The sequence below is a fragment of the Ipomoea nil genome, unplaced genomic scaffold, assembly GCF_001879475.1.
Source record: "Ipomoea nil cultivar Tokyo-kokei standard unplaced genomic scaffold, Asagao_1.1 scaffold2283, whole genome shotgun sequence".
Classification (NCBI taxonomy): Eukaryota; Viridiplantae; Streptophyta; class Magnoliopsida; order Solanales; family Convolvulaceae; genus Ipomoea; species Ipomoea nil.
The window spans coordinates 1,309,116-1,334,345 of record NW_017618711.1 but is presented as its reverse complement, the minus strand read 5'-3'; the positions used below and the strand labels follow the sequence as shown (position 1 = coordinate 1,334,345).

General features: G+C 32.6%; 2 protein-coding genes and 2 non-coding genes across 4 annotated transcripts; 2 read left to right on the top strand and 2 right to left on the bottom strand.

Moving 5' to 3' along the window:
- The first annotated feature begins 7,762 nt into the window (after positions 1–7,762).
- LOC109151379 (DEAD-box ATP-dependent RNA helicase 35) lies at positions 7,763–10,589 on the top strand. The gene is made up of 3 exons (XM_019299376.1): positions 7,763–7,997; positions 8,302–9,203; positions 9,538–10,589. Exons 1-3 carry the CDS (start codon positions 7,977–7,979, stop codon positions 10,400–10,402), a joined length of 1,788 nt encoding a protein of 595 aa, XP_019154921.1. The 5' UTR covers positions 7,763–7,976; the 3' UTR covers positions 10,403–10,589.
- A 4,207-nt stretch (positions 10,590–14,796) lies between these two features.
- On the top strand, positions 14,797–16,316 carry LOC109151152. The gene is made up of 5 exons (XM_019299071.1): positions 14,797–15,185; positions 15,394–15,513; positions 15,721–15,840; positions 16,048–16,167; positions 16,231–16,316. The coding sequence occupies exons 1-5, from the start codon at positions 14,981–14,983 to the stop codon at positions 16,314–16,316; spliced, it is 651 nt and encodes a 216-aa protein (XP_019154616.1). The 5' UTR covers positions 14,797–14,980.
- A 2,956-nt stretch (positions 16,317–19,272) lies between these two features.
- TRNAS-AGA lies at positions 19,273–19,354 on the bottom strand. The gene has a single exon. It is a non-coding gene; the product is annotated as a tRNA-Ser (tRNA).
- A 3,072-nt stretch (positions 19,355–22,426) lies between these two features.
- Positions 22,427–22,508, bottom strand: TRNAS-AGA. Its single transcript has one exon. It is a non-coding gene; the product is annotated as a tRNA-Ser (tRNA).
- Positions 22,509–25,230: the final 2,722 nt, after the last annotated feature.

Below are 25,230 nucleotides of genomic sequence, written 5' to 3'. Positions count from 1 at the left end.
ACAGTTTACTGGAGATGAATATTCAAGCCATATATGGCAAAGCCGGCTTATATATTCGTTATTATTCATTCAATTTTTTTCTTCATCTGGTCTGCCAAATCTTCTGTGGATTGCTTGGACATCTGTTTTTGGCATCAATTCTTCATCCCGGGACCTCACATTTCGGCCCGACAGGATTGAGGAAGCCATGCTGTTTATTTGCATCGGCATCTGGTGGACTTTATTTTTATTTTTTTTTGGGTTTTTTGGCATTGATTGCATGCTCTGTTGCCTACTTCTGGGAAGGAGTTTTTGCTGCTTGCTTGCTTCATGCGTGCAGCTTACAGGTTACTGAGCTGGGTTTGGATTAAGGATTCTGCCTGCTTGTAATTCGCTGTCATGTTCATATATATATATCAATTGTTTATATATATATTTTTTCTTTTAATGGCTGTCCAGGTTTAATGTTAAAATTTCATAATGAAATCATGTAATTAATTATCTGTACATTCTCCTGTGAAGAATGATTGAAGTTTAAAAAAGAAAAACTACACCACAAAATGATGCCGGGAGGTGGTTGTCTTCAGTTGTGACGGTGGTTAAATTTCAGTAACGGTAATTCACAATCTTTTTTTTTTTTTTTAGACATACGGTAATTCACAATCTAAATATATTGTATTTTTATAAAAACTTAAAAAAGTAAAGGAAAAGTGTTAAATAATCTCTTAAACTTTACCTGAAAAATTAATTAGCCCTTAAATTTTTAAAAGTGCAATTATACCTTTTTATATGTTATATTGAGGCAATAAAGTAAAAAAAATTGATAAATAATCTACTATTACAGGTAATTAGGATTAATCTAACATCAATTTTATCTATCTCCGTCGACCGACGACTGCCCAATCGTAGTCAGTCGCTAGTGGAAGGCGACTAACTGGTCACCTTCCATCGGGGAAGGCAACCACTGGTGGCTTGGCCTTCCATCGGAGAAGGTGACCACTGATCGCCTTCCATCAGAGAAGGCGATTAGTTGGCCGCCTTTTGCCGGCCTTCTTTGGTAGACGTCGACTAACGATGGTTCGACGGTCATCAGTCGTCGGATTATTGCCAGAGATGGATAAAATTGATGTCAGAATCCTAATGACCTGTAATAACAAGTTATTTACCAGATTTTGGACTTCATTGCCTCAATATAACATGTAAAAGAGTGTAATTATTGAACTTTTTAAAAGTATAGGGGGCTAATTGATTTTTTGGATAAAATTTACGGACTTATTTGACCATTTTGTATTCTATTTTCATTTTGAGCCTACGGTATATTAAATTTAATCTCTCATGTAAAAGAATTTGAGTTTATTTTGCCCAACTTAAATCAAAAGTAAACTCACTCAAAATTATATTTTAATAATGAGTTTGATACCATCTAGGGGCTTCCAAGTATAGTGATTTTGTCACATGTAATCCTAAACTTTCAAATTGACCATACGTGGTCTTTTGACTTTCAAATTGTTACCATCTGTGGTCTAAGTTAACCACCCATGAGCATGTGGACACTGGCAGTCCATCCCAAGTGTTCGTTGATACTCTGGCCACTAGCAGTCCTTCAGCCAATGCACAAAGTCACAAACAAACACCACTGGCAGTCCTTCAACAACCACTGGCAGCCCTTCTATACCAAACTCTGTGCACAATGAAGCAAGCAGCACAAATGAAGACAACATGAGTATACCCTGCTCAGATCCTCATGTACAACCTCGGAGATCAACCAGAGAACGTCAGATGCCAAGTAGACTACAAGACTACTACTGTGATATAGGTGCGACAAACAGAACCTCACCATACACTCTCTCGAAGGTGATCTCCTATGATGGTCTTGAGCCCATACATAAAGTTTTTTTTTTATGGTTGTCACCTCCACTAGTGAACTAATAAAATGCAACCAAGCTATAAAATATGACTGTTGGAAAAAGGTCATGGAGATAGGAATTTCCAAAAGAACTAGACGTGCATGGGAATTAATAGGTTCTGTTTTTTCACTGTCTGTGTCATCGCTTAGGGTTGATACATAGGTTCAGTTCTTTCTTTTTAAGTATGTTGGACACTCGGACTGGATGTGTCCAAATCCTTTGCACTCGTAGCACTGAACTCCTTTAGGTTTTGGACTCTCCCTTCCTTTTGAAATAGATTGATTTTGTCCAATTGGGAAGTTCCCTTGATTGATTGAAGCACTTTTGTTTCTAAATTTGTTGAATTTTTTGAGAACTCTGTTGAAATTCTTTGTTAGGAGAGCAATTGATTGTTCCATGGTTTCAGTATCAATTTCTGGACTCTCTTTCTGCTTTGATTGGAACGCAATTGCTTTGTCATTATTTTTCCCTTTTTGTAGTATCTCAAACTCATATGTTTCAGGATTTCCCATTAGATCACCGAGTTTGTAGGTGTTTAGATCTTTGTTTTCTTGGATGGTTGTAACCTTTATCATAAATCTCTCAGGTAGGGAATGCATGACCTTTTTGACGAGCCTAGGTTTAAGAATAGGTTCGCCTAGGTTAAACGCATCTCCAGCAATCCCTAAAACTCTTGCACTAAACTGTGAGATATATATCATCATCTTCTTCCATTTTTATATTCTCAAATTGTGTTTATATCATTTGCAGCTTGGATTGCTTAACAGAAGTATTTCCTTCGTGATGATCACATAGTATATCCCATGCAATCTTTGCTATACCAGTGGTGGCGATGAGTTTGAAAGTTTCTTCACTCACGACACCATAGATTGCATTCATGACTTTTGAATTGTAATTATATTCCCTTCGCTCTTCTTCGTTCCATTATGTTTTAGGTTTTTTATTACCTTTATCATCAACTGGATTCTTCCATTCTTTCTCAACGGCTTCCCAGACCCCTTCTCCTTGTGCTAATATGTATATTTTCATCCTAGCTTTCCAGCAGGAGAAATTTGTACCAACTAGAGCAGGGGGCCTGGTGTTTGACAGTCCTTCTCTGGGAAACTCCATTAGGATCCTGCTAATAACTTAAGCAATTTGGCTATGATACCAATTGTAATTTGTAAAAACGCAGCACACAGTGATGTTGAAACTAGCGTTGTAACACAAACGATCTGTAACGCAGTTTGGGCAAACAACCCTAATCTGCGAGGCACTTCTCAACTTGAGAATTTGCCTAAATCCACTAAAAGCTAAGTATTTAAAGTACATTGTTTTGGAATCAGAAATTACACAATAGAAAGATATTCCCTATCACACTATTGTAACCTAAACACATGTACTACTTTCTAGGGGATTTGGGTAGCACTTCTCAATGACTCTCGTACCTCACAAGTTAGATATTCAAAGCGTGAGTTCTAAAATAAAGGACAAGCCCTATTTATAGTAGCTATTCCTAACAGATTCGTGAATAACAAAGTTATTCATAATCAAACTAGAACTAGGAAATCTTCAATAACAATTCATCTTAGAACTAATATTCTTCAATAGTTATTCATCTTAGGACTGGTATTCCTTTATAGAATTGGAATTCTTTTTGCACATAACTTTGACAAAACATTTTGAGTCAACATTTACATTCATGTGAAAGAGATAGAAGCTTGGAGAGAGAAGATTTGATTACTTCTGCAAAAGTTGTTTTTTTGTGGGACTATCCCACAAAAAATCAAGCATTTCTCATCATTTGCGTGTAACGTGAAACTGATGCTCGCCACTTTTAAAATAATTGAGGGGGCTAATGTGCTTACGTGGATAATTTCAGGGGGAAAGTGCTATAAGTATATAACTTAGGGGGAAAAAGTGTCATTTTCTCAAAAAAAAAAAAAAAAAAAAAAAAACTAAAATCTCTATCAATTGAGGATGCCTTAATCTCACTCCAAACATGGTTGGAATAAAATATATGAACAATCAAAGTTTTCCAGCTCACCATCAAATATATATACCATATCATATGCACAATTGTTTTTTTTATTTTTTATTTTTATTCTTCTTCAAAATTTGTTAATAGTATTGTTAATAAGAGTTTGGTGATAAGGCCATAAGAAAGATGATGGGTCCACACGCTAAACAAAATATATACATACAGTGTATATGACCATGCTTTGCAGTTGTACACTGTCCATTTGTACAACCACATGGAGGTACCTTCTGTTCAATTTCTGGTACACCCTCTTCGGATGCGGAAAATTAAAACAATTATTTGTATTATCCAAAATATATGTACTTTCATCGATGGGACATCATCAACATCTCAATAATGGAAAGAAAATTGAAAGTTTATGTAGTGTTGGTATTATTGAACTAATTATTTTGACAAAAAAATTATCAAAATATTCAATTCCGAGGGGAAATTAAAGAGTTTGGAGATCCGTTGATGAAACATGCCTTAAGAATCTTGAAGGATTCATTGCTATGTTAAATAAAAGCTTTAACCAGGTGGTTAAAAGTTTCAACATGTTAAGCAACGAGAATGGATTGGTATTTGGAAGAAAAATTGAAAATAAAAAACGAACAAGTGTTTTAATTAGCTCAAACTGAAAAAATTACTCTTACTATTTGGTAATTAGTTGTTGGCTTGTTGCAATTTATAAATTTTTTCTTAATTCTTATTAGTGTTATTACATTATTACTTATTGATTTCTTAATTCTTTTTTGTAATAATTCTTAAGTAGTTGAAAATGAGGGTGTAAACTTGTAAAAAATAAAAATAAAAATTGGGCTCTAGACCGAGCTAGGCATTAATTTTTATTTCCGAATTGGACTAAGTCCAATATGAAATTTAATTGGCCCGGCCCAATCCAAAAACTAAATGGTCCAGTGGCGAGTCGAACCCAAGTGCGTCTGGTTTTAACGGCAAATTATTGTATGGGCCATGGTCCACACAATGTTATGTGTACCATAATAAAATGTACATTTTTAATATACTAAATGTACATTATTTTTGTAGTGAATGTGCATTATACAATATAATGTACACTTAGAACAAAAATAATGTACATCCTCTGAATATAATGTACATTATTTTTGTACTGATTGTACATTATTTTTGTACTAAATATACATTATTTTACAGTAGACAAAATATGGTCCACACAACTTGTGTGGACCATGGTCCATTCAATAATGATTGCTGTTTAACACCTCTACTGCCATGTACTGATGGTTTCAAGTACCAGTTAAGGTTGTTGATGACATTAGTAATTTGATAAGTACAATAATTAGTGAAATAATTTATTAAGGTTTGCTAAAGCTTGGTGAAAGTCTGCAATCCACTGACAATGATCAGCAACTTAAAGTTAGCTTGAACTATAAATTGTGAAGACTGATTTCCAAACAATTTTCAATCACTTGCATTTAAGGGGAGTTGGCAAGGATCTACTGATCTAGGGGAAGTATTTAACATATAAAGTTTTTGTAAAAAAATTGTCAAAATGGAAGATTTGGTATTATTGTTTTTTTTTTTTTTTTTTTTTTTTTGAATGGTATTGACTCTATTACAATAAACACAAAGAGTCAATGTCTCCACATTGAAATTCAAATTTAAAACCTCTCATTTGAAGGATTACAGCTATGCCGCTCGACCACAACGCCTTAATTATGTTGACAAAAACATTATCAAAATGGAAATTTGTTGTTGACTGCTTGTAAAGTTAGGAAATGATTATCATACAAAAAAGGTGAAGTGGAAGTCTTGGATGGAAAGGAAACAAGTTTATCTTATAAAAAATGATTCAAGATCTCTAAGTTTAAAAAGATTGTGAATTTAGGGGTACTACCATTATAACTTAAGGACTAAGTCTATACCACGGATTGATATAACTTGAGAACAAAAATATAATTTTCTTTTAATTTTTTTTGGGTACACTCAAAAATATTTCTTTCACGAGTTTTACTACATGGTTTTAATTTTTTTTGGGTACACTCAAGAATAGTTATTTTACGAGTTTTACTACATGTACTTCCAAATGTTACTCTATGATGTGACGAACTCTGATAAACTATTTTTTATCATGTCAGTCCCAATACCAGTGTCTACATCAAAATTTTGTGTATGAGAGTAAAAGTAAGATTACACATACTATTTTCCTTATTTCACACACAATCAATCAAATTAGTTACAAAGTATTATAGGGATGGCAATTTCAATCCGTCTCCGTGGATATCCACTCGAATGGATCTGTTTTTTTTTTTTTTTTTTTGGGTGATGGTGGGTGGTGGGTCGGGGTGAGTCTTAAAAAAGTAAATCCGCGGTACGTTAGGTTGGATTCGAGTTCTAGGCAAATTATTGTGTGGACCATGGTCCACACAATGTTATGTGGACCATAACCAAAAGTACATTTTTTATATACTAAATGTACATTATTTTTGTATTGAATGTACATTATACAATATAATGTACACTCAGAACAAAAATAATGTACATCCCCTGAATACAATGTACATTATTTTTGTATTGAATATACATTATTTTTGTACTGAATGTACATTATTTTACAGTAGGCAAAATATGGTCCACACAACTTGTGTAGACCATGGTCCATACAATAATGATTGCGAGTTCTATGTACAAAACCCGCTTAGAACCACACCCAAACCACCATGTGTGCATGTGGGTGTGTGTGTATATATATAATAGTAAAATAAGTACTAGTATGTAGTTATTTATAAAGATTTATATAACTACATGTATCTTTTTACTATTTCTATATCTAAACTACTATTCTATTAACTTTATTAAACAAAAATTAACAATTTAGTTATTATATTTAAATATTTCTATTATTTTATGTTTTAGTATCATTAATGAATTTTATTATGGGTAAGTAATTTAAATATTATTTTTTGAAAAAAAAATAATAAGATGATGAGTGGTGGGTACCCGCAGTGGGCACTCGCACACGGTGGAGTGAGGTGAGTTTTGAAAAAGTCCACCCAATGTGAATTGTGGACGAGGGTGGGTGGAGAAAATATAAGGTGAGTCGGGTGATGGATGTAGCCCTCCCGACCCACCACCGATCCATTGCCATCCATACAAAGTAAGAAGTCAGGTACCAAACCATATCACATTGACAACTGGCTTTGTCTTTATTCCGATATATTCCATGTGTGTTTCTTCATTCTTCTTCCTAAAAAGTTGAATCTCCAACTCCAAAAACCGCCACACCTAAATATTTTTATGATACGATTTCTATATGTACATATTCCTCCCAGTTTTTGTTTTTGTTTTTTTGTTTTTTTTTTTAATGGCCGCTGAGTTTTAGTGTCGAAATTTTATGATGAGATCTTCTAATTATTTGTAGTTATGTATAATATGTTAAAGTTTTGTGTTGGGAGTTTGAGACGGTGTTACGTAACATTAATTCAAACGAAAATCACACTTTTTTATTTTTACATTATATGATAATTGTAGAATTCGTCCGGTAAGAAATGTATTGGCAAGAATTTCGTGGGAGGAATGCTGCTGGAGTATTACTTGCTCTTCCTATGTTATAATTAAGGGTCAAATATCTTAACTTTTTTTAAAGGTCAAATGCTTAGTATGATAATAATAATAAAATGTAAAATAAAAAATACATTGCATCCCAATCAATAAAAATTTGTTATTAACCTACTAAAAAAGTTAATTACACTTTTCTTTTCTAGTGAATGCATTATAGTTCAGTGACTCAATTGCTATTCCTGAAATAGTTTAATTTCTTATTTATACCTTTTCCCATTGAAAAAAGGAAATTAAAGAAAATAAAAGGAAATTTAAAATCAAAATTCAGCCCTAATCCAGCGTTCGTTGTCCAGCCCTCTTTCGTCCAGCGCTAATCCACGACCATCACTCCTCGCTCCACCGCCCTTCACCACCATCGACATAATCGCAGTAACCAAAACTGAAACTTGATTACTGCTTTGACTGTCGCAGTAATCGCAGCTCCCCCACCGGCGGTCCACTTCATAAGCAATAATTGCCGCTGCGAATTTCTGTTCCCAGTTATCTGTGCCATGGCAGCCAATATAAACATGGTAAGCCATCTTTAGATAAATACTATGATTTGAGAACTTGTGAGATTTCTTTATGAAGTTGCCAAAGTGTGATCCGGTTTGTGAAATATTTGCTGATTTACCTTGATTTTTATACCAACTTTTGTTAATCTTAAAATAGAAGCTAGGTTTTAAGTAAAGAATGAAGGGATTGTTTCACTTGAATTTGGATCCTGCTTCGAAATTTTTGGTCTTCTTAATTGCAACATATACTTTTATGTATTTTCAAATCTGAAGATTAGTAATTCCTGTGATTTAGTTTTATAATATATGTTTTGGTTTTCAGGAGATTGAGGAGGATGACGATTATGTTGAGTATGTTCCTGTTGCAAAGCGAAGGGCACTTGAGGCACAAAAGATTCTCCAGCGCAAGGGGAAATCTGCAGCATTGGAAGAGGAAGCTGAAAAGATAAAACAAGTTGAGGCAAAGCCAAGTTTGCTTGTGAAGGCTACTCAGCTAAAGAAGGAGCTGCCAGAGGTCACTGAGACCGAGCAAATGGTTCTGCAAGAGAAGGAGATGATTGAGCATCTCTCTGATAGAAAGACTTTAATGTCAGTGCGTGAACTTGCAAAGGGGATTACATATACAGAACCTATGTTCACGGGCTGGAAGCCACCATTAGCCATCAGAAGGATGTCAAAAAAAGCTTGTGACACCATCCGCAAACAGTGGCATATTATTGTGGATGGAGACGACATCCCACCACCCATAAAAAATTTTAAAGAGATGAGGTTTCCTGAACCTATTCTGGAGAAGCTTAAAGCAAAGGGCATTGTTCAACCGACTCCCATCCAGGTACAGGGATTGCCTGTTATTTTGTCTGGAAGAGATATGATAGGAATTGCATTCACAGGATCTGGGAAGACGTTGGTTTTTGTGTTACCACTTATCATGGTGGCCCTCCAGGAGGAGATTATGATGCCTATTGTACCTGGCGAAGGGCCTTTTGGCTTAATCATTTGCCCTTCTAGAGAGCTTGCACGACAAACATATGAAGTCATAGAACAGTTTATAGAGCCTTTAAGGGAGATTGGGTACCCTGAATTGAGACCTCTATTATGTATTGGAGGAGTTGACATGAAGTCCCAGCTTGATGTAGTAAAGAAAGGAGTTCATATTGTCGTTGCTACACCTGGAAGACTTAAAGATATGCTTGCAAAAAAGAAAATGAACCTTGACAATTGCAGGTAACAACCTTTGCTGCTTTTGTCCTAAGATTAGCATTACATACATGACTTTGTTTAATATTTTCTTTAGCAGGTAACCTAATAATTTGAAATTTATCTTTGGCAGCAACTTATTTTATTCTTGGCAATGTAGCTTGATTTGAATTGCTTGTTTCATGAACAGATTATCCTTTTATTTTTCCTCCCTTTTCATAGTCTTGAGTCCTTGAATGTTTTCTAAGTTGAATGCCTGAAAGTTTCTGCACGAATTATGTGTTGTACAAATGTTCTTTATTTCTTTGTTTTCCTGTGATTGAACATTTTTTTCTTACCATGCTTGCATTATTATGTGCAGATATTTGACATTAGATGAGGCAGATAGATTAGTGGACCTTGGTTTTGAAGATGACATCAGGGAAGTTTTTGATCATTTTAAAGCACAAAGGCAAACTCTACTTTTTTCTGCCACAATGCCCACAAAGATCCAAAATTTTGCTAGGAGTGCTTTGGTTAAGCCCATAACTGTGAATGTGGGAAGAGCAGGAGCAGCCAACTTGGATGTGATCCAAGAAGTAGAATATGTGAAGCAGGAGGCAAAGCTTGTTTATCTTCTTCATTGTTTGCAGAAAACACCCCCTCCAGTTTTAATTTTCTGTGAGAACAAAGCTGATGTTGATGACATACATGAGTACCTACTTTTGAAAGGTGTGGAAGCCGTTGCTATTCATGGAGGAAAAGACCAAGAAGACAGAGAGTATGCGATTTCATCATTCAAATCAGGCAAGAAGGATGTGTTGGTGGCAACTGACGTCGCCTCAAAAGGGTTGGATTTTCCTGATATTCAGCACGTAATAAACTATGATATGCCTGCAGAAATTGAGAACTATGTTCATAGGATTGGACGAACAGGTAGATGTGGGAAAACAGGAATTGCCACAACGTTCATTAATAAAACTCAGAGTCCAACTACTCTTCTTGATCTGAAACACCTGTTGCAAGAAGCTAAGCAAAGGATTCCTCCAGTTCTTGCTGAACTTGAAAATCCAATGGCAGATGATGATGCAATTATGAATGCAAGTGGTGTCAAAGGTTGTGCCTACTGTGGCGGACTTGGTCATCGTATTCGTGATTGCCCCAAACTTGAGCATCAAAAAAGCCAACAGATTGCCAATCAAAGAAGGGATTATTTTGGATCTGGTGGATATCGAGGAGAAATTTGAATTTTGTTTACAATTTATATATGTTGGCAATACTTTTGCATTTTCCAATGCTTTTCTACTTGTGGAGAAAATTCCTGTTGTACTAATATACCTTTATAACTGAATCTTAGTTGGCATATATTTGAGGTAGAAATGTGCTTCTATTTCATCTTTGTAGATTTACTGCAGTGAAGATTGTTCTATGGCATATGCTACATCTGAAGTTCCATGTTTCATGTATAGATGAGAAATATGAACTTCATTGAATATTTAATAAATGAAATTTGTTTTGACACTTATTTTTAGTACATTGGAGGGGGAGGGCAGGGGATTGATGGTTGAATCTATCATACATATGTTCTCGTTTATACTTCTCTGGTTTTTGTATTCCTAAACTTTTTAGTCACTTATCCTAAGAAATGAATTTGAAGGGAATAAGAATGCTATTTCATATAAGGAATCTGAAGGAAATAAGAATGCTATTTCATAAGGAATGAAATAAGCAAAAAAATAAAATAAAAATATATTTTAAAAATGTTTTTCAATTGTTTGGTTGATTTAAAAAATAGATAGTTTTTAAGAAATAGAAATGAAATATGTTTCTAAAAGATATAAATACCTCTATATAATAATAATAATAATAATAATAATAATAATAATAATAATAATAATAATAATAATAATAATAATTTTTTTTTTTTTTTGAAAAACATTTAATAATAGTCAAAATAAAAGAATATGTCAACTACCATGTAAAATCCCGTTATCATTTTAAATGTGATACTATTTTGTAAAGAATTATAAGTATTTTTAAAAAAGATATATATATATATATATATATATATATATATATAGGTTCAAATGCGGTTGGTGCGCCCAGGTGTGGTTGTGCAGTTAAATCTGAGCCATTAATCTTGCTTAAATCAACATCCAGGATTACAAAAATTAAAAAAAATGTGGTGGCAATTTGGTAATTTCTGCATCTAGGTCAAATTTAAGGTACGTGAGTTTTGTACTTAAGGTGTGTGGGGTTTGTGCTTAAGGTACGTGGATTTTGTGCTTAAGGTGCGTGGGTTGTGTGCTTAATGTGAGTAGTTGTTGAAACTTAAGGTGCGTAGATTTTGTGCTTAATGTGAGTAGTTGTTGAAACTTAAGGTGCGTGATTTTCCTTCTTAAGACGCGTTGTTTTCCTTCTTAATGTGCGCGATTTGTATGCTTAAGGTGCGTTAGTTGTGTGAAACTTAAGGTGAGCCATTTTAAAATCTTAGGTGCATGGTTTGTGTTCTTAAGGTGCTTTGTTGTATGCTTAAGGTGCGTGAATTGTGTGCTTAATGTGAGTAGTTGTTGAAACTTAAGGTGCGTGGATTTTGTGCGTAATGTGAGTAATTGTTGAAACTTAAGGTGTGTGGATTTTGTGCTTAATGTGAGTAGTTGTTGAAACTTAAGGTGCGCGATTTTCCTTCTTAAGACGCGTTGTTTTCCTTCTTAATGTGCGTGATTTGTATGCTTAAGGTGCGTTAGTTGTGTGAAACTTAAGGTGAGCCATTTTAAAATCTTAAGTGCATGGTTTGTGTTCTTAATGTGCTTTGTTGTACATTTAAGGTGCGTGGTTTGTGTACTATATATATATATATATATATATATATATATATATATATATATATATATATATATATATATATATATATATATATATTCTAATAAATAGAAAAAATCTTATAAAAAATTAAACATCATATACATTCCTCATATAATCAGATAATCCTGGAAGAGATGCTAGTGTCATATTGGTGATAAAGAAGTGTTGTGATAGGTAAAAAAAAAGAAGCATAAACAAATTTTATGTTTAATTGAGGTTAAAGTAGAAAATAACAAATTTAGAACTCATGAATAACATAATACCAGGGTCCCTGAAACAATATTCACGAGAATAAAAAGCATTAACGAGTAGGCCTATTCTTGGAAACACGGAAAATTATTGTGTGGACGGTGGTTCACATAGCTGTGTGAACCACGATCTAAAATGACATCGTTTTGATGTTAAAAAATAAATTCCTGCTCTTGGCCCGTGTTAGAATAATAAACATTTTTGTGTAAAATAATGTATTTTATGTATTAGAATAATAGAATTTCTAGGGTAAGATAATGTATTTTATGAGTTAGAATAATGTAATTTATGTGTTATAATGATGTATTTTATGAGTTAGAATAATGCATAATATGTGTTAAAATAATAATAAAAGTGAAATTGTGATACTATTTGTGGTTAAAATTAAGTGTTACTAATAATAAATATTGTAACACTTATAACTTAAATTGTGATACTTACAAAGTGTAATTTTAATGTAAATATTGTAATGATTATATGTGAAAATGTTACTTAAGAAATAAATTGTAAAACTTATTCAAACAATAAATAAAATAAAATATGCATTCAACTCGACCCATCGCTCACCTGCTATCAAAAAAAAAAAAAAAAAAGATAATTGCTACTATCACCCAAAAACTTGACCAATGTGGGATAGATTTTGGTGTATATTCGTGACAAAAATTAAAATTTCCATCCCTATTAAATAAAAAGATGTAAAAATAATTAAATAATTAGTTAAAAATAAATAATTTTTTCAAAAAATACTAACAATGAAGTGATTTTTGCAAACTGTGTAGGCTTGTAGGGAATGCGAACGTGGCCCGATTTACAACTTTGTGGCAATTAATTAAATTAATTAAAAATTCTCTGCTTCACTTTTAATAAGTATTGATTTGATATATAATAATAATGTCAAATAAAAACTCACTCTATTAAAAAAATAATCTAATCATAAAAATTACAATATTTACAAAATTACATTAGAATTACACTTTGTAAGTATCACAATTTCAGTTATATATATATATATATATATATATATATATATATATATATATATATATATATATATATATATATATAATTCTAAAAGTTTGTATAACTTTAACTTCATACTAATTTTAATTATAAACTAATAAGTTAATTTGAAAAAAATTAAACAATTTAGTTATTATTTTTGAATATTTTTATTATTTAATGTTTTAATATAACTAGTGAATTTTAATGTGTAAATAATTTAAATACTATTATTATTTCATGAATTTTTTAATTAATAAGATAATAATAAGTGACGGATACCGTATCTATAACCAATGGGCGAGGTGAGTTTTGAAGAAATTCACCCACTACCGATAAAAGTATAAGGGTGGATTGAGACGTTGATATAGATACGCTTGACCCACCACGACCCATTGCCCTTTTTAATTTCATTCTGTTTTTTTCAAATTATGAGTGGGTTTGCTTGTTGACATGTTTTAAGGGGTAGACTCAATTGTTAGTTCCAGGAATGAATTAATTATTTTATTTAATATAAAATGCAAATTATAATGATACTAAATCATTAATTATTTATTTTGAAAAGTAGGCAACATTAGAAGTAATAATAACAATACAATACTTTATTAGTTCTCTATGTGGGAAAGTAATAAAATTAGTTTTGACTATAAATTTTTTTAATGTGACGGGTTATGAAATGAATGTTAATTATTAGACATGGTGCATGTTATATTACATAATCACATCATAATATATACTTAGATACTGCATGATTATGTTATATTACATAATCATGGTGATATTTACATTACAATATTTCATGTCTTTAATTTGTTCAATTTCATAAGATGTGACATTTTAAAATTAATTTAAATTTTCAAAAAATTGTCTTCAAACTTAATTTTTATCAATTTTTTTTAGAATGATTTCATTCTTTCCGAAATTTTGAAAATATTAAATTCAAAAACATAATAGTTAACTTGTCAGTTTATTACGTAGTATATAATATTACTCCGGGCCTCTTATTGTGATCGCACACCATGTGACAAGATGGATAAGGAAAACACATTTCTCTTGCATCAATTTGAAACGGGCTTGAATTTAGTGTGATTAGTATTGTAATTAGTAATGTAATTATGATAATAATAAGTGGGGCAAGCCGCATCAATTGAAATGAACGTGAATTTGCATTGTAATGATTAATATTGTTATATTGTTATAATAATGTAATAATTAAGTACACGTTGAAAACCTTATTACGCTTAATTATGTGGACCATATGTGTAAATTGTGCATCTTGTCACACTTATGTGAACGATGATTCGATGAACCCTATGTGCTAATTGGGACCCAGTGAAGCTTTCAACGAGGTGAGTCAAACATGCATTCTTCATGCACTCTCTATGTGTGTAATCTTACTTACGAAATGCATGTAATCCAACACTCCTTTTTTTCTTTTTTCTTTTTTACATTTTAATTATTACTTTTTACTTTTAAAAAGCAACATGATTACTATACATGCATTCCTCGCTCATTCTACATCTATGTTGCCCTATTTAAACTCTTCACTTGTTGTGAATTGGCCACAAAGGTCTTCAAGTCTTAAACCTCCCTTCTCAACTCTATTAGTAGTTTAGTTAGCCATCTCTACTTCAATGAGTTAACATCTTGATAAAAAACCTCTTCTCTTGTCTTCTACTTCAATATTGTCAAATGATTTTTAGTCAACATTCATGCAGTGCATCCAATTGAGAGATTCCATGGTGGATGACCAATCTACATCCATTAAACTCATCTTTGTGACATCCTTAGATGAAAACCATAACAGATCTTATAGGAATGGACTTTGTGAGAAATTGAAACACTCTCAGTCTAAATGGAGTGTTAGTCTTCATTACCGCTTCTTCAATGTAGTTGAAAGACTTGGAGGGAAAAAAAGTAATCAATTTCATGCACATAAATTTATTTCTCATCTTCAATATATATAATTGTTTCATAAATTTAGGAGAATGTAACATATCTTCTGCTAATATCATCCTTAGCTTAGAGAGATTTTTTTTTTCTTCAGTGGACTTAGTTTCTATTCGACATTATAATCAATCAAATCAATCTTCATACATTGAACTCATCTTTGTGATGTTGTTAGATGAAAATCAAGCTTATGGTGTTAAGCTTTGTGATAAATTGAAACACCCTCCGTCTGGGTGGAGTGCCTGTTTTCATCACCCCTTCTTCAATGTAGTTGAAAGACTTGGAGGGAAAAAAGGTAATCAATTTCATGCATATAAATTTATTTCTCATCTTCAATATATATAATTGTTTCATAAATTTAGGAGAATGTAACATATCTTCTGCTAATATCATCCTTAGCTTAGAGAGATTTTTTTTTCTTCAGTGGACTTAGTTTCTATTCGACATTATAATCAATCAAATCAATCTTCATACATTGAACTCATCTTTGTGATGTTGTTAGATGAAAATCAAGCTTATGGTGTTAAGCTTTGTGATAAATTGAAACACCCTCTATCCGAGTGGAGTGCCTGTTTTCATCACCCCTTCTTCAATGTAGTTGAAAGACTTGGAGGGAAAAAAGGTAATCAATTTCATGCACATAAATTTATTTCTCATCTTCAATATATATAATTGTTTCATTAATTTAGGAGAATGTAACATATCTTTTGCTAATATCACCTTAACTTAGAGAGATTTTTTTTTTCTTCAGTGGACTTAGTTTCTATTTGACATTATAATCAATCAAATCAATCTTCATACATTGAACTCATCTTTGTGATGTTGTTAGATGAAAATCAAGCTTATGGTCTTAAGCTTTGTGAGAAACTGAAACACCCTCAGTCCGAGTGGAGTGCCTGTTTTCATCACCCCTTCTTCAATGTAGTTGAAAGACTTGGAGGGAAAAAAGGTAATCAATTTCATGCACATAAATTTATTTCTCATCTTTAATATAATTGTTTCATAAATTTAGGAGAATGTAACATATCTTTTGCTAATATCACCCTTAGTTTAGAGGGAGAGTTTTTTAGTGAACTTAGTTTCTATTTAACATTATAATCAATCAAATCAATCTTCATCCATTGAACTCGTCTTTGTGATGTTGTTAGATGAAAGTCAAGCTTATGGTGTTAAGCTTTGTGATAAATTGAAACACCCACAGTCCGAGTGGAGTGCCTGTCTTCATCACCACTTCTTCAATGTAGTTGAAAGACTGGGAGGAAAGAAAGGTAATCAATTCAATGCATATAAATTTATTTATCATCTTCAATTGCTTCATACAGTGGATTCTTGATTTTAAGGAAATAACAAATTTTAATGATAAATTGAGGAGGAGAATGTATTGTAGTTTTTGTTAATATCACTTTTACATGAAATGTTTTTTCAATGGACCGAGTTTTTTTTTTTTTTTTTTTTTTTTTTTTTTTGGATATATATTATAATCAATAATCAAACCAATAATAGAAAGAATATATTAAAGACATTTATTAGGGTGACAAGTAATTATTAAAATAGATAGGATGCTCTTAAAAAATAGTAAATACATACTCCGTATTAAAATAATTTTTGAAGATTTATTACTGTTATTAGTAATTACGGAGTATATGTTTTATACATACAAATAAATAAATAAATATATTTGTTATTGATAAGCTAGTTTCCTATGTTGTTGTCATATAAATAGGATAATTCTTTCAATGTTGGCATTATGATAAATACTCCAACATCTTGCTATGTTATTTTATTTTAAAATTTTTTGAGTGAGTTTTATTTGCATGTCCAACTCACGACACGGTTCTATGTTCATAATTACTGAACTCTATGTTCATAATTATAAAATTCTATGTTCATAATTTTTGAACTTCATATTCACAATTATTGAATTCTATATTTACAATTTCATAACTTTATGTTCATAATTACTAAACTGTATATTTATAATTATAAAATTCTATGTTCATAATTTTTGAACTTCATATTCACAATTATTGAACTTTATATTCACAATTACAAAACTCTATATTTGTAATTATAGAATTTTATGTTCATAATTATAGAACTCGATGTTCATAATTTTTAAACTCTATATTCATGATTATGACAGTTTTGAAACCGTGTCCACCTTGCAAGGTAGACACGATTCCAGAGCATAATTTACTTGGCCGGCCAAAATGGCTAACCACAGCCCAGGCCAACCCACAACCCCAATTTTGACAATTTTGAACTCGATTAGTTGTTAGTTCCAACCATACATTAATTACTTTTTAAAACACGGATAACAAGGATAATAAATAAATAATTAAAAAGTAGGCAACACACATCAACAATAGCATTAATAACATTGCTACTTTGAAAAGTCGAAATTAATCTGAAAGTTATTTTAAATCAAGTCAAAAGTTTTGTTACGACCACTTTTGGTATTCAGAAAAACCTTTATTGTTATTTTCGACCACTTTTTACTTTCGACTTGATTTAAGATAATTTTCAGGTGGTCGAAAATTTCATAATTTCCAGCCGTGAGTTGACTTTACATACAATAAAACTTTAATTTCTTAATATGACAGGCATTATAAATAAATTATATTAATTAAATTTTAACTGTTAAATCCTCAGTTAATGAATGTCATGTGTGTTGTTTGGCTTCAAGAGATGTGAAATTTTCTTAAGTAATATTAAAGTTTCAAATTTATTTTTATAATTTTTATGTTTTTTTTTTTGGATTCATCATTGCAGGTGCAACTCCAAAAACCATTCTCAAACTGATGAATGGAAAGGACCAAACATAAGGCCGGGCAGGGACATCTTCCTCGGCTGCAAGGAACGAGCTGAGGGTAAAGACGATGGTCCTCTGATCTTGATCTCACTCTCTCCATCAGACTCGTCCAGCCGTCGAAGATCTGATGGATTCAGGCGAAATGCCTGAATTTCTTTTCCTGTATGTAGTTCCTAAGTATATGTAAGTATTAACTTGCATTAGGGGCTTTTAATTGTATGTATGTATGTATGTATGTAGCTACTTGTTTTTGTGATTGTAGTGTAATTATTTGATCTGTATTTATGATTTAAAGACAATTAGGGGGCGTTTGGTTCAAGTTATATAAGATAACCAAGGTTATATTTGCTTGGTAATATAAGATTCCCATGTTTGGTTCAGGTTATGTAACTTTTTCGGGGGATGTCATAACCTCCGTATTAAGTTTTTAGCTATTGGAAGGGAATGTGAGATTCCCTCCAATTTCTTAGGTAATCTCACATTCTCTTGTCTTATTACTAATGTTGGGCTTTGGACGTTTTAATCAATTTATCTTATTAACGTTGTCTTATTTACATATCTTACTTTTAAACCAAAGACAGGAATCCAACATTCCCAGTAATCTAATATTCCCAGCAATCTAACATTTCCTAAGGTAATCTAACATTCCGTGAATAGAGTTTGGGAAGTTATAATTAATGCATGATTTAAGATTGAAAATTATAGTTGAATGTTGCTGGTAAATTGTCTAAATATTGAACAGTTTATGCACATAAAGTTAAAATTAAATCCCAAACTAACACACAATTATAATCCTCATTTATGTATAGTCTAATACTACTATACTAGTTACCAAACGCGCATTGCACAAATAGTTCAATGTCTAATGTGTATTTTTAAATTAGTGTTTCAGAATTTATTAAAGTATCATTCGGTATCTTTGCGTATATCAATGTAAGATGTCAATATTTTCAAAAAAATCAAATATTTCAAGAATGCATAATTATGACATGTGTCAGAAATGTTGGATTAACTAGTGCAATAATAGTTTTTGGAAGCACACTCACTGGATAGTACCATAAGCATAGTTTTTGCAACACAAAACCCTATTAATTAGCGTGATTCATGCTTCATCTTGTGGCCACTTCTGACAGAAATGAATTTTTGATTTGATTTAGTCTCTTGGCGTAGTTCACCTTAAAAAACATAACCAAATCCTCCAATGATAATATGCATAGTTTCTCATCTATGTTTCCAAAGAAACGTGAGCGGTAGGATTCAAACCTACGCGAGCAAAGCCCACATGATTTCTAGTCATGCCCGATAACCACTCCGGCACGCCCACTCTTGGCATTAAATTTTGACTTTTTTCCCAAATACTATTTATTAGTTGACAAAATTAGGGTAGAAGAACTAAATCAAACAAATCACTTGAATTTTCAAAAAAAAAAAAAACAAATCACTTGAAATTTGATATTAAATTCTTCTCTTAAATACAACCTATTGGGTGAACCAAAGAAACGTGAGCGGCAGGATTCAGACCTGCGCAGGCAAAGCCCACATGATTTTTGTCATGCCCGATAGCCACTCCGGCACGCCCACTCTTAACATTAAATTTTGACTTTGTATTCAAATACTATTTATTAGTTGACAAAATTGGGGTAGAAAAACTAAATCAAACAAATCAATTGAAATTTGACGTTAAATTCTTCTATTTAATACAACCTATTGGGTGACAGCAAAGAAACATTAGCGGCACGATTCAAACCTGCGCAGGCAAAGCCCACATGATTTCTAATCATGCCCGATAACCACTCCGGCACACCTACTCTTAACGTTAAATTTTGATTTTATTCCCAAATACTATTTATTACTTGACAAAATTGGGGTAGAAGAACTAAATCAAACAAATCACTTGAAATTCGACATTAAATTCTTCTTTTAAATACAACCTATTGGGTGACAGCAAAGAAACGTGAACGACAGGATTCGAACCTATGCAAGAAAAGCCCACATGATTTCTAATCATGCTCGATAACCACACCAGCACGCCACTCTTGACATTAAATTTTGACTTTTTTTTTTTCCAAATACTATTTATTAGTTGACAAAATTGGAGTAGAAAAACTAAATCAAACAAATCAATTGAAATTTGACGTTAAATTCTTCTCTTTAATACAACCTATTGGGTTACAACAAAGAAACGTGAGCGGCAGGATTCGAACTTACGCGGGCAAAGCCCATATGATATCTAATCATGCCCGATAACCACTCCGGCACGCCCACTCTTGTCATTTAATTTTGACTTTTTTCCTAAATACTATTTATTAGTTGACTCTAGGGGAAGTATTTAACATATAAAGTTTTTGTAATAAAATTGTCAAAATGGAAGATTTGGTATTAACATTAAATTTTGACTTTTTCTCCAAATACTTCTTATTAGTTGACAAAATTGGGGTAGAAGAACTAAATCAAACAAATCACTTGAAATTTAACATTAAATTCTTAATATCTTAAATACTACCTATTGGGTGACAACAAAGACAAATGAGAAAAAGGATTCGAACATACGCGAGTAAAGCCCACATGATTTCTAGTCATATCCAATAACCAATCCAACACACCCACTCATAAAATTAAATTTTGACTTTTTTTCCCAAAAATTTTGACTTTTTTTCCCAAATACTATTATTAGTTGACTAAAGTGAGGTAGAAGAACTAAATCAAACAAATCTCTTGAAATTTGTCATTAAATTCTTCTCTTAAATACTACCTATTTGTTGACAGCACTTCGGCACGCCCACTCTTGACATTAAATTTTGACTTTTTTCGTAAATACTATTTATTAGTTTACAAAATTGGGGTAGAAGAACTAAATCAAACAAATCACTTGAAATTTGACATTAAATTCTTCTTTTAAATACAACCTATTGGGTGACAGCAAAGAAACGTGAGCAGTAAGATTCGCACCTACGCGGGCAAAGCCCACAAGATTTCTAGTCAGGCCCGATAACCACTCCGGCACGCCCAGTCCTGGCATTAAATTTTCACTTTTTTCCCAAATACTATTTATTAGTTGAAGAAATTGGGGTAGAAGAACTAAATCAAACAAATTACTTGAAATTTGATATTAAATTCTTCTCTTAAATACAACCTATTGGGTGAACCACCCAAATACTATTTATTAGTTGAAGAAATTGGGGTAGAAGAACTAAATCAAACAAATTACTTGAAATTTGATATTAAATTCTTCTCTTAAATACAACCTATTGGGTGAACCAAAGAAACGTGAGCGGCAGGATTCGAACCTACGCGGGCAAAACCCACATGATTTTTGTCATGCCCGATAACCACTCCGACACACCCACTCTTGGCATTAAATTTTGACTTTTTTCCCAAATACTATTTATTAGTTGACAAAATTGGGGTAGAAAAACTAAATCAAACAAATCACTTGAAATTTGACATTAAATTCTTCTTATAAATACAACCTATTGGGTGACAGCAAAGAAACGTGAACGATAGGAGTCGAACCTACGCGGGCAAAGCCCACATGATTTCTAGTAGTGCCCAATAACCACTCCGGCACGCCTACTCTTGGCATTAAATTTTGACTTTTTTCCCAAATACTATTTATTAGTTAACAATATAAGGGTAGAAGAACTAAATCAAACAAATCACTTGAAATTTGATTTTAAATTCTTCTCTTAAATACAACCTATTGGGTGAACCAAAGAAACGTAAGCAGCAGGATTCGAACCTACGCGGGCAAAGCCCACATGATTTTCGTCATGCCCGATAAACACTCCAACACACCCACTCTTGGCATTAAATTTTGACTTTTTTCCCAAATACTATTTATTAGTTGACAAAATTGGGGTAGAAGAACTAAATCAAACAAATCACTTGAAATTTGACATTAAATTCTTCTTTTAAATACAACCTATTGGGTGACAGCAAAGAGACGTGAGCGATAAGATTCGAACCTACGCGGGCAAAGCCCATTTAATTTCTAGTCCTGCCCGATGACCACTCCGGCACACCCACTCCTGGCATTAAATTTTGACTTTTTTCCCAAATACTATTTATTAGTTGAAGAAATTGGGGTAGAAGAACTAAATCATAGAAAATACTTGAAATTTGATATTAAATTCTTCTCTTAAATACAACCTATTGGGTGAACCAAAGAAACATGAGCGGCCGGATTCGAACCTACGCGGGCAAAGCCCACATGATTTTTGTCATGCCTGATAACCACTCCGTCACACCCACTCTTGGCATTAAATTTTGACTTTTTTCCCAAATACTATTTATTAGTTGACAAAATTGGGGTAGAAGAACTAAATCAAACAAATCACTTGAAATTTGACATTAAATTCTTCTTATAAATACAACCTATGGGGTGACAGCAAAGAAACGTGAGCGGTAGGATTCGAACCTACGCAGGCAAAACCCACATGATTTCTAATAGTGCCCGATAACCACTCCGGCACGCCCACTCTTGGCATTAAATTTTGACTTTTTTTCCCAAATACTATTTATTAGTTGACAAAATAAGTGAAGAAGAACTAAATCAAACAAATCACTTGAAATTTGATTTTAAATTCTTCTCTTAAATACAACCTATTGGGTGAACCAAATAAACGTGAGCAACAGGATTCAAACCTGCACGAGCAAAGCCCACATGATTTTTGTAATGCCCGTTAGCCACTCCTACACGCCCACTCTTGACATTAAATTTTGACTTTTTTTTTCCAAATACTATTATTAGTTGACAAATTGAGGTAGAAGAACTAAATCATACAAATCACTTGAAATTTGACATTAAATTCTTCTTTTAAATACAACCTATTGAAGAACTAAATCAAACAAATCACTTGAAATTTGACATTAAATTCTTCTTTTAAATACAACCTATTGGGTGACAGCAAAGAAACGTGATCAGTAGGATTTGAACCTGCGCGGGCAAAGCCCACATGATTTCTATTCATGCCCGATAACCACTCCAACACGCCCACTCTTGGCATTAAATTTTGACATTTTTCTGAAATACTATTTATTAGTTTACAAAATTAGGGTAGAAGAACTAAATCAAACAAATCACTTGAAATTTGATATTAAATTCTTCTCTTAAATACAACCTATTGGGTGAACCAAATAAACGTGAGCAACAGGATTCAAACCTGCACGGGCAAAGCCCACATGATTTTTGTAATGCCCGTTAGCCACTCCTGCACGCCCACTCTTGACATTAAATTTTGACTTTTTTTTTCCAAATACTATTATTAGTTGACAAATTGAGGTAGAAGAACTAAATCATACAAATCACTTGAAATTTGTCATTAAATTCTTCTCTTAAATACTACCTATTGGGTAACATCAAAAAATCGTGAGCGACAAGATTCGAACCTACACGGGCAAAGCCCACATGATTTCTAATCATACCCGATAACCACTCCGACACACCCATTCTTGACATTAAATTTTGACTTTTTTCCCAAATACTATTTATTAGTTCACAAAATTGTGGTAGAAGAACTAAATCAAACAAATCACTTGAAATTTGACATTAAATTCTTCTTTTAAATACAACCTATTGGATTACAACAAAGAAACGTGAGCGGTAGGATTCGAACCTACACGAGCAAAACCCACATGATTTCTAGTCATACCTTATAACCACTTCGGCATCCCACTCTTGACATTAAATTTTGACTTTTTTCCCAAATACTATTTATTAGTTGACAAAATTGGGGTAGAAGAACTAAATCAAACAAATCACTTGAAATTTGACATTAAATTCTTCTTTTAAATACAACCTATTGGGTGACAGCAAAGAAACGTGAGCGATAAGATTCGAACCTACACATACAAAGCTTAAATGAATTCTAGTCATTCCTAATAACCACTCCGGCACACCCACTCTTGGCGTTAAATTTTTTTTTCCCAAATACTATTTATTAGTTTACAAAATTGGGGTAGAAGAACTAAATCAAACAAATCACTTGAAATTTGATATTTAATGCTTCTATTAAATACAACCTATTGGGTGAACCAAAGAAACATCAGCGGCAGGATCTGAACCTAAATGGGCAAAGCCCACATGATTTTTGTCATGCCCGATAACCACTCCGGCACGCCCACTCTTAACATTAAATTTTGACTTTTTTCCCAAATACTATTTATTAGTTGACAAAATTGGGGTAGAAGAACTACACTTGAAATTTGACATTAAATTCTTCTTTTAAATACAACCTATTGGGTGACAGCAAAGAAACATAAGCGGTAGGATTTGAACCTATGCGGGCAAAGCCCACATGATTTCTAGTCATGCCCTATAACCACTTCGGAACACCTACTCTTGGCATTAAATTTTGACTTTTTTCTAAAATACTATTTATTAGTTGAAAAAATTGGGGTAGAAGAACTAAATCAAACAAATCACTTGAAATTTGATATTAAATTCTTCTCTTAAATACAACCTATTGGGTAAACCGAAGAAACGTGAGCGGCAGGATTCAAACCTGCGCGGGCAAACCCCACATAATTTTTGTCATGCCCGATAACCACTCCGGCACGCCCACTCGGGACATTAAATTTTGACTTTTTTTCCAAATACTATTTATTAGTTGACAAAATTGGGGTAGAAAAACTAAATCAAACAAATAATTGAAATTTGACGTTAAATTCTTCTCTTTAATACAACTTATTGGGTGACAGCAAAGGAACGTGAGCGGCAAGATTCAAACCTGCGTAGGCAAAGCCCACATGATTTCTAGTCATGCCCGATAACCACTCCCCCACGCCCACTCTAGTCATTTAATTTTGACTTTTTTCCAAAATACTATTTATTAGTTGACAAAATTGGGGTAGAAGAACTAAATCAAACAAATCACTTGAAATTTGATATTAAATTCTTCTCTTAAAAACAAACTATTGGGTAAACCGAAGAAAAGTGAGCGGTAGGATTCAAACCTACGCGGGAAAAGTCCACATGATTTCTAGTCATGCCCAATAACCACTCCGACACGCCACTCTTGACATTAAATTTTGAGTTTTTTTCCAAATACTATTTATTAGCTGACAAAATTGGGGTAGAAAATCTAAATCAAACAAATCAATTGAAATTTGTCGTTAAATTCTTCTCTTTAATACAACCTATTGGGTGATAGCAAAGAAACGTGAGCGGTAGGATTCAATTCCATGAGTTCTAGTCATGCC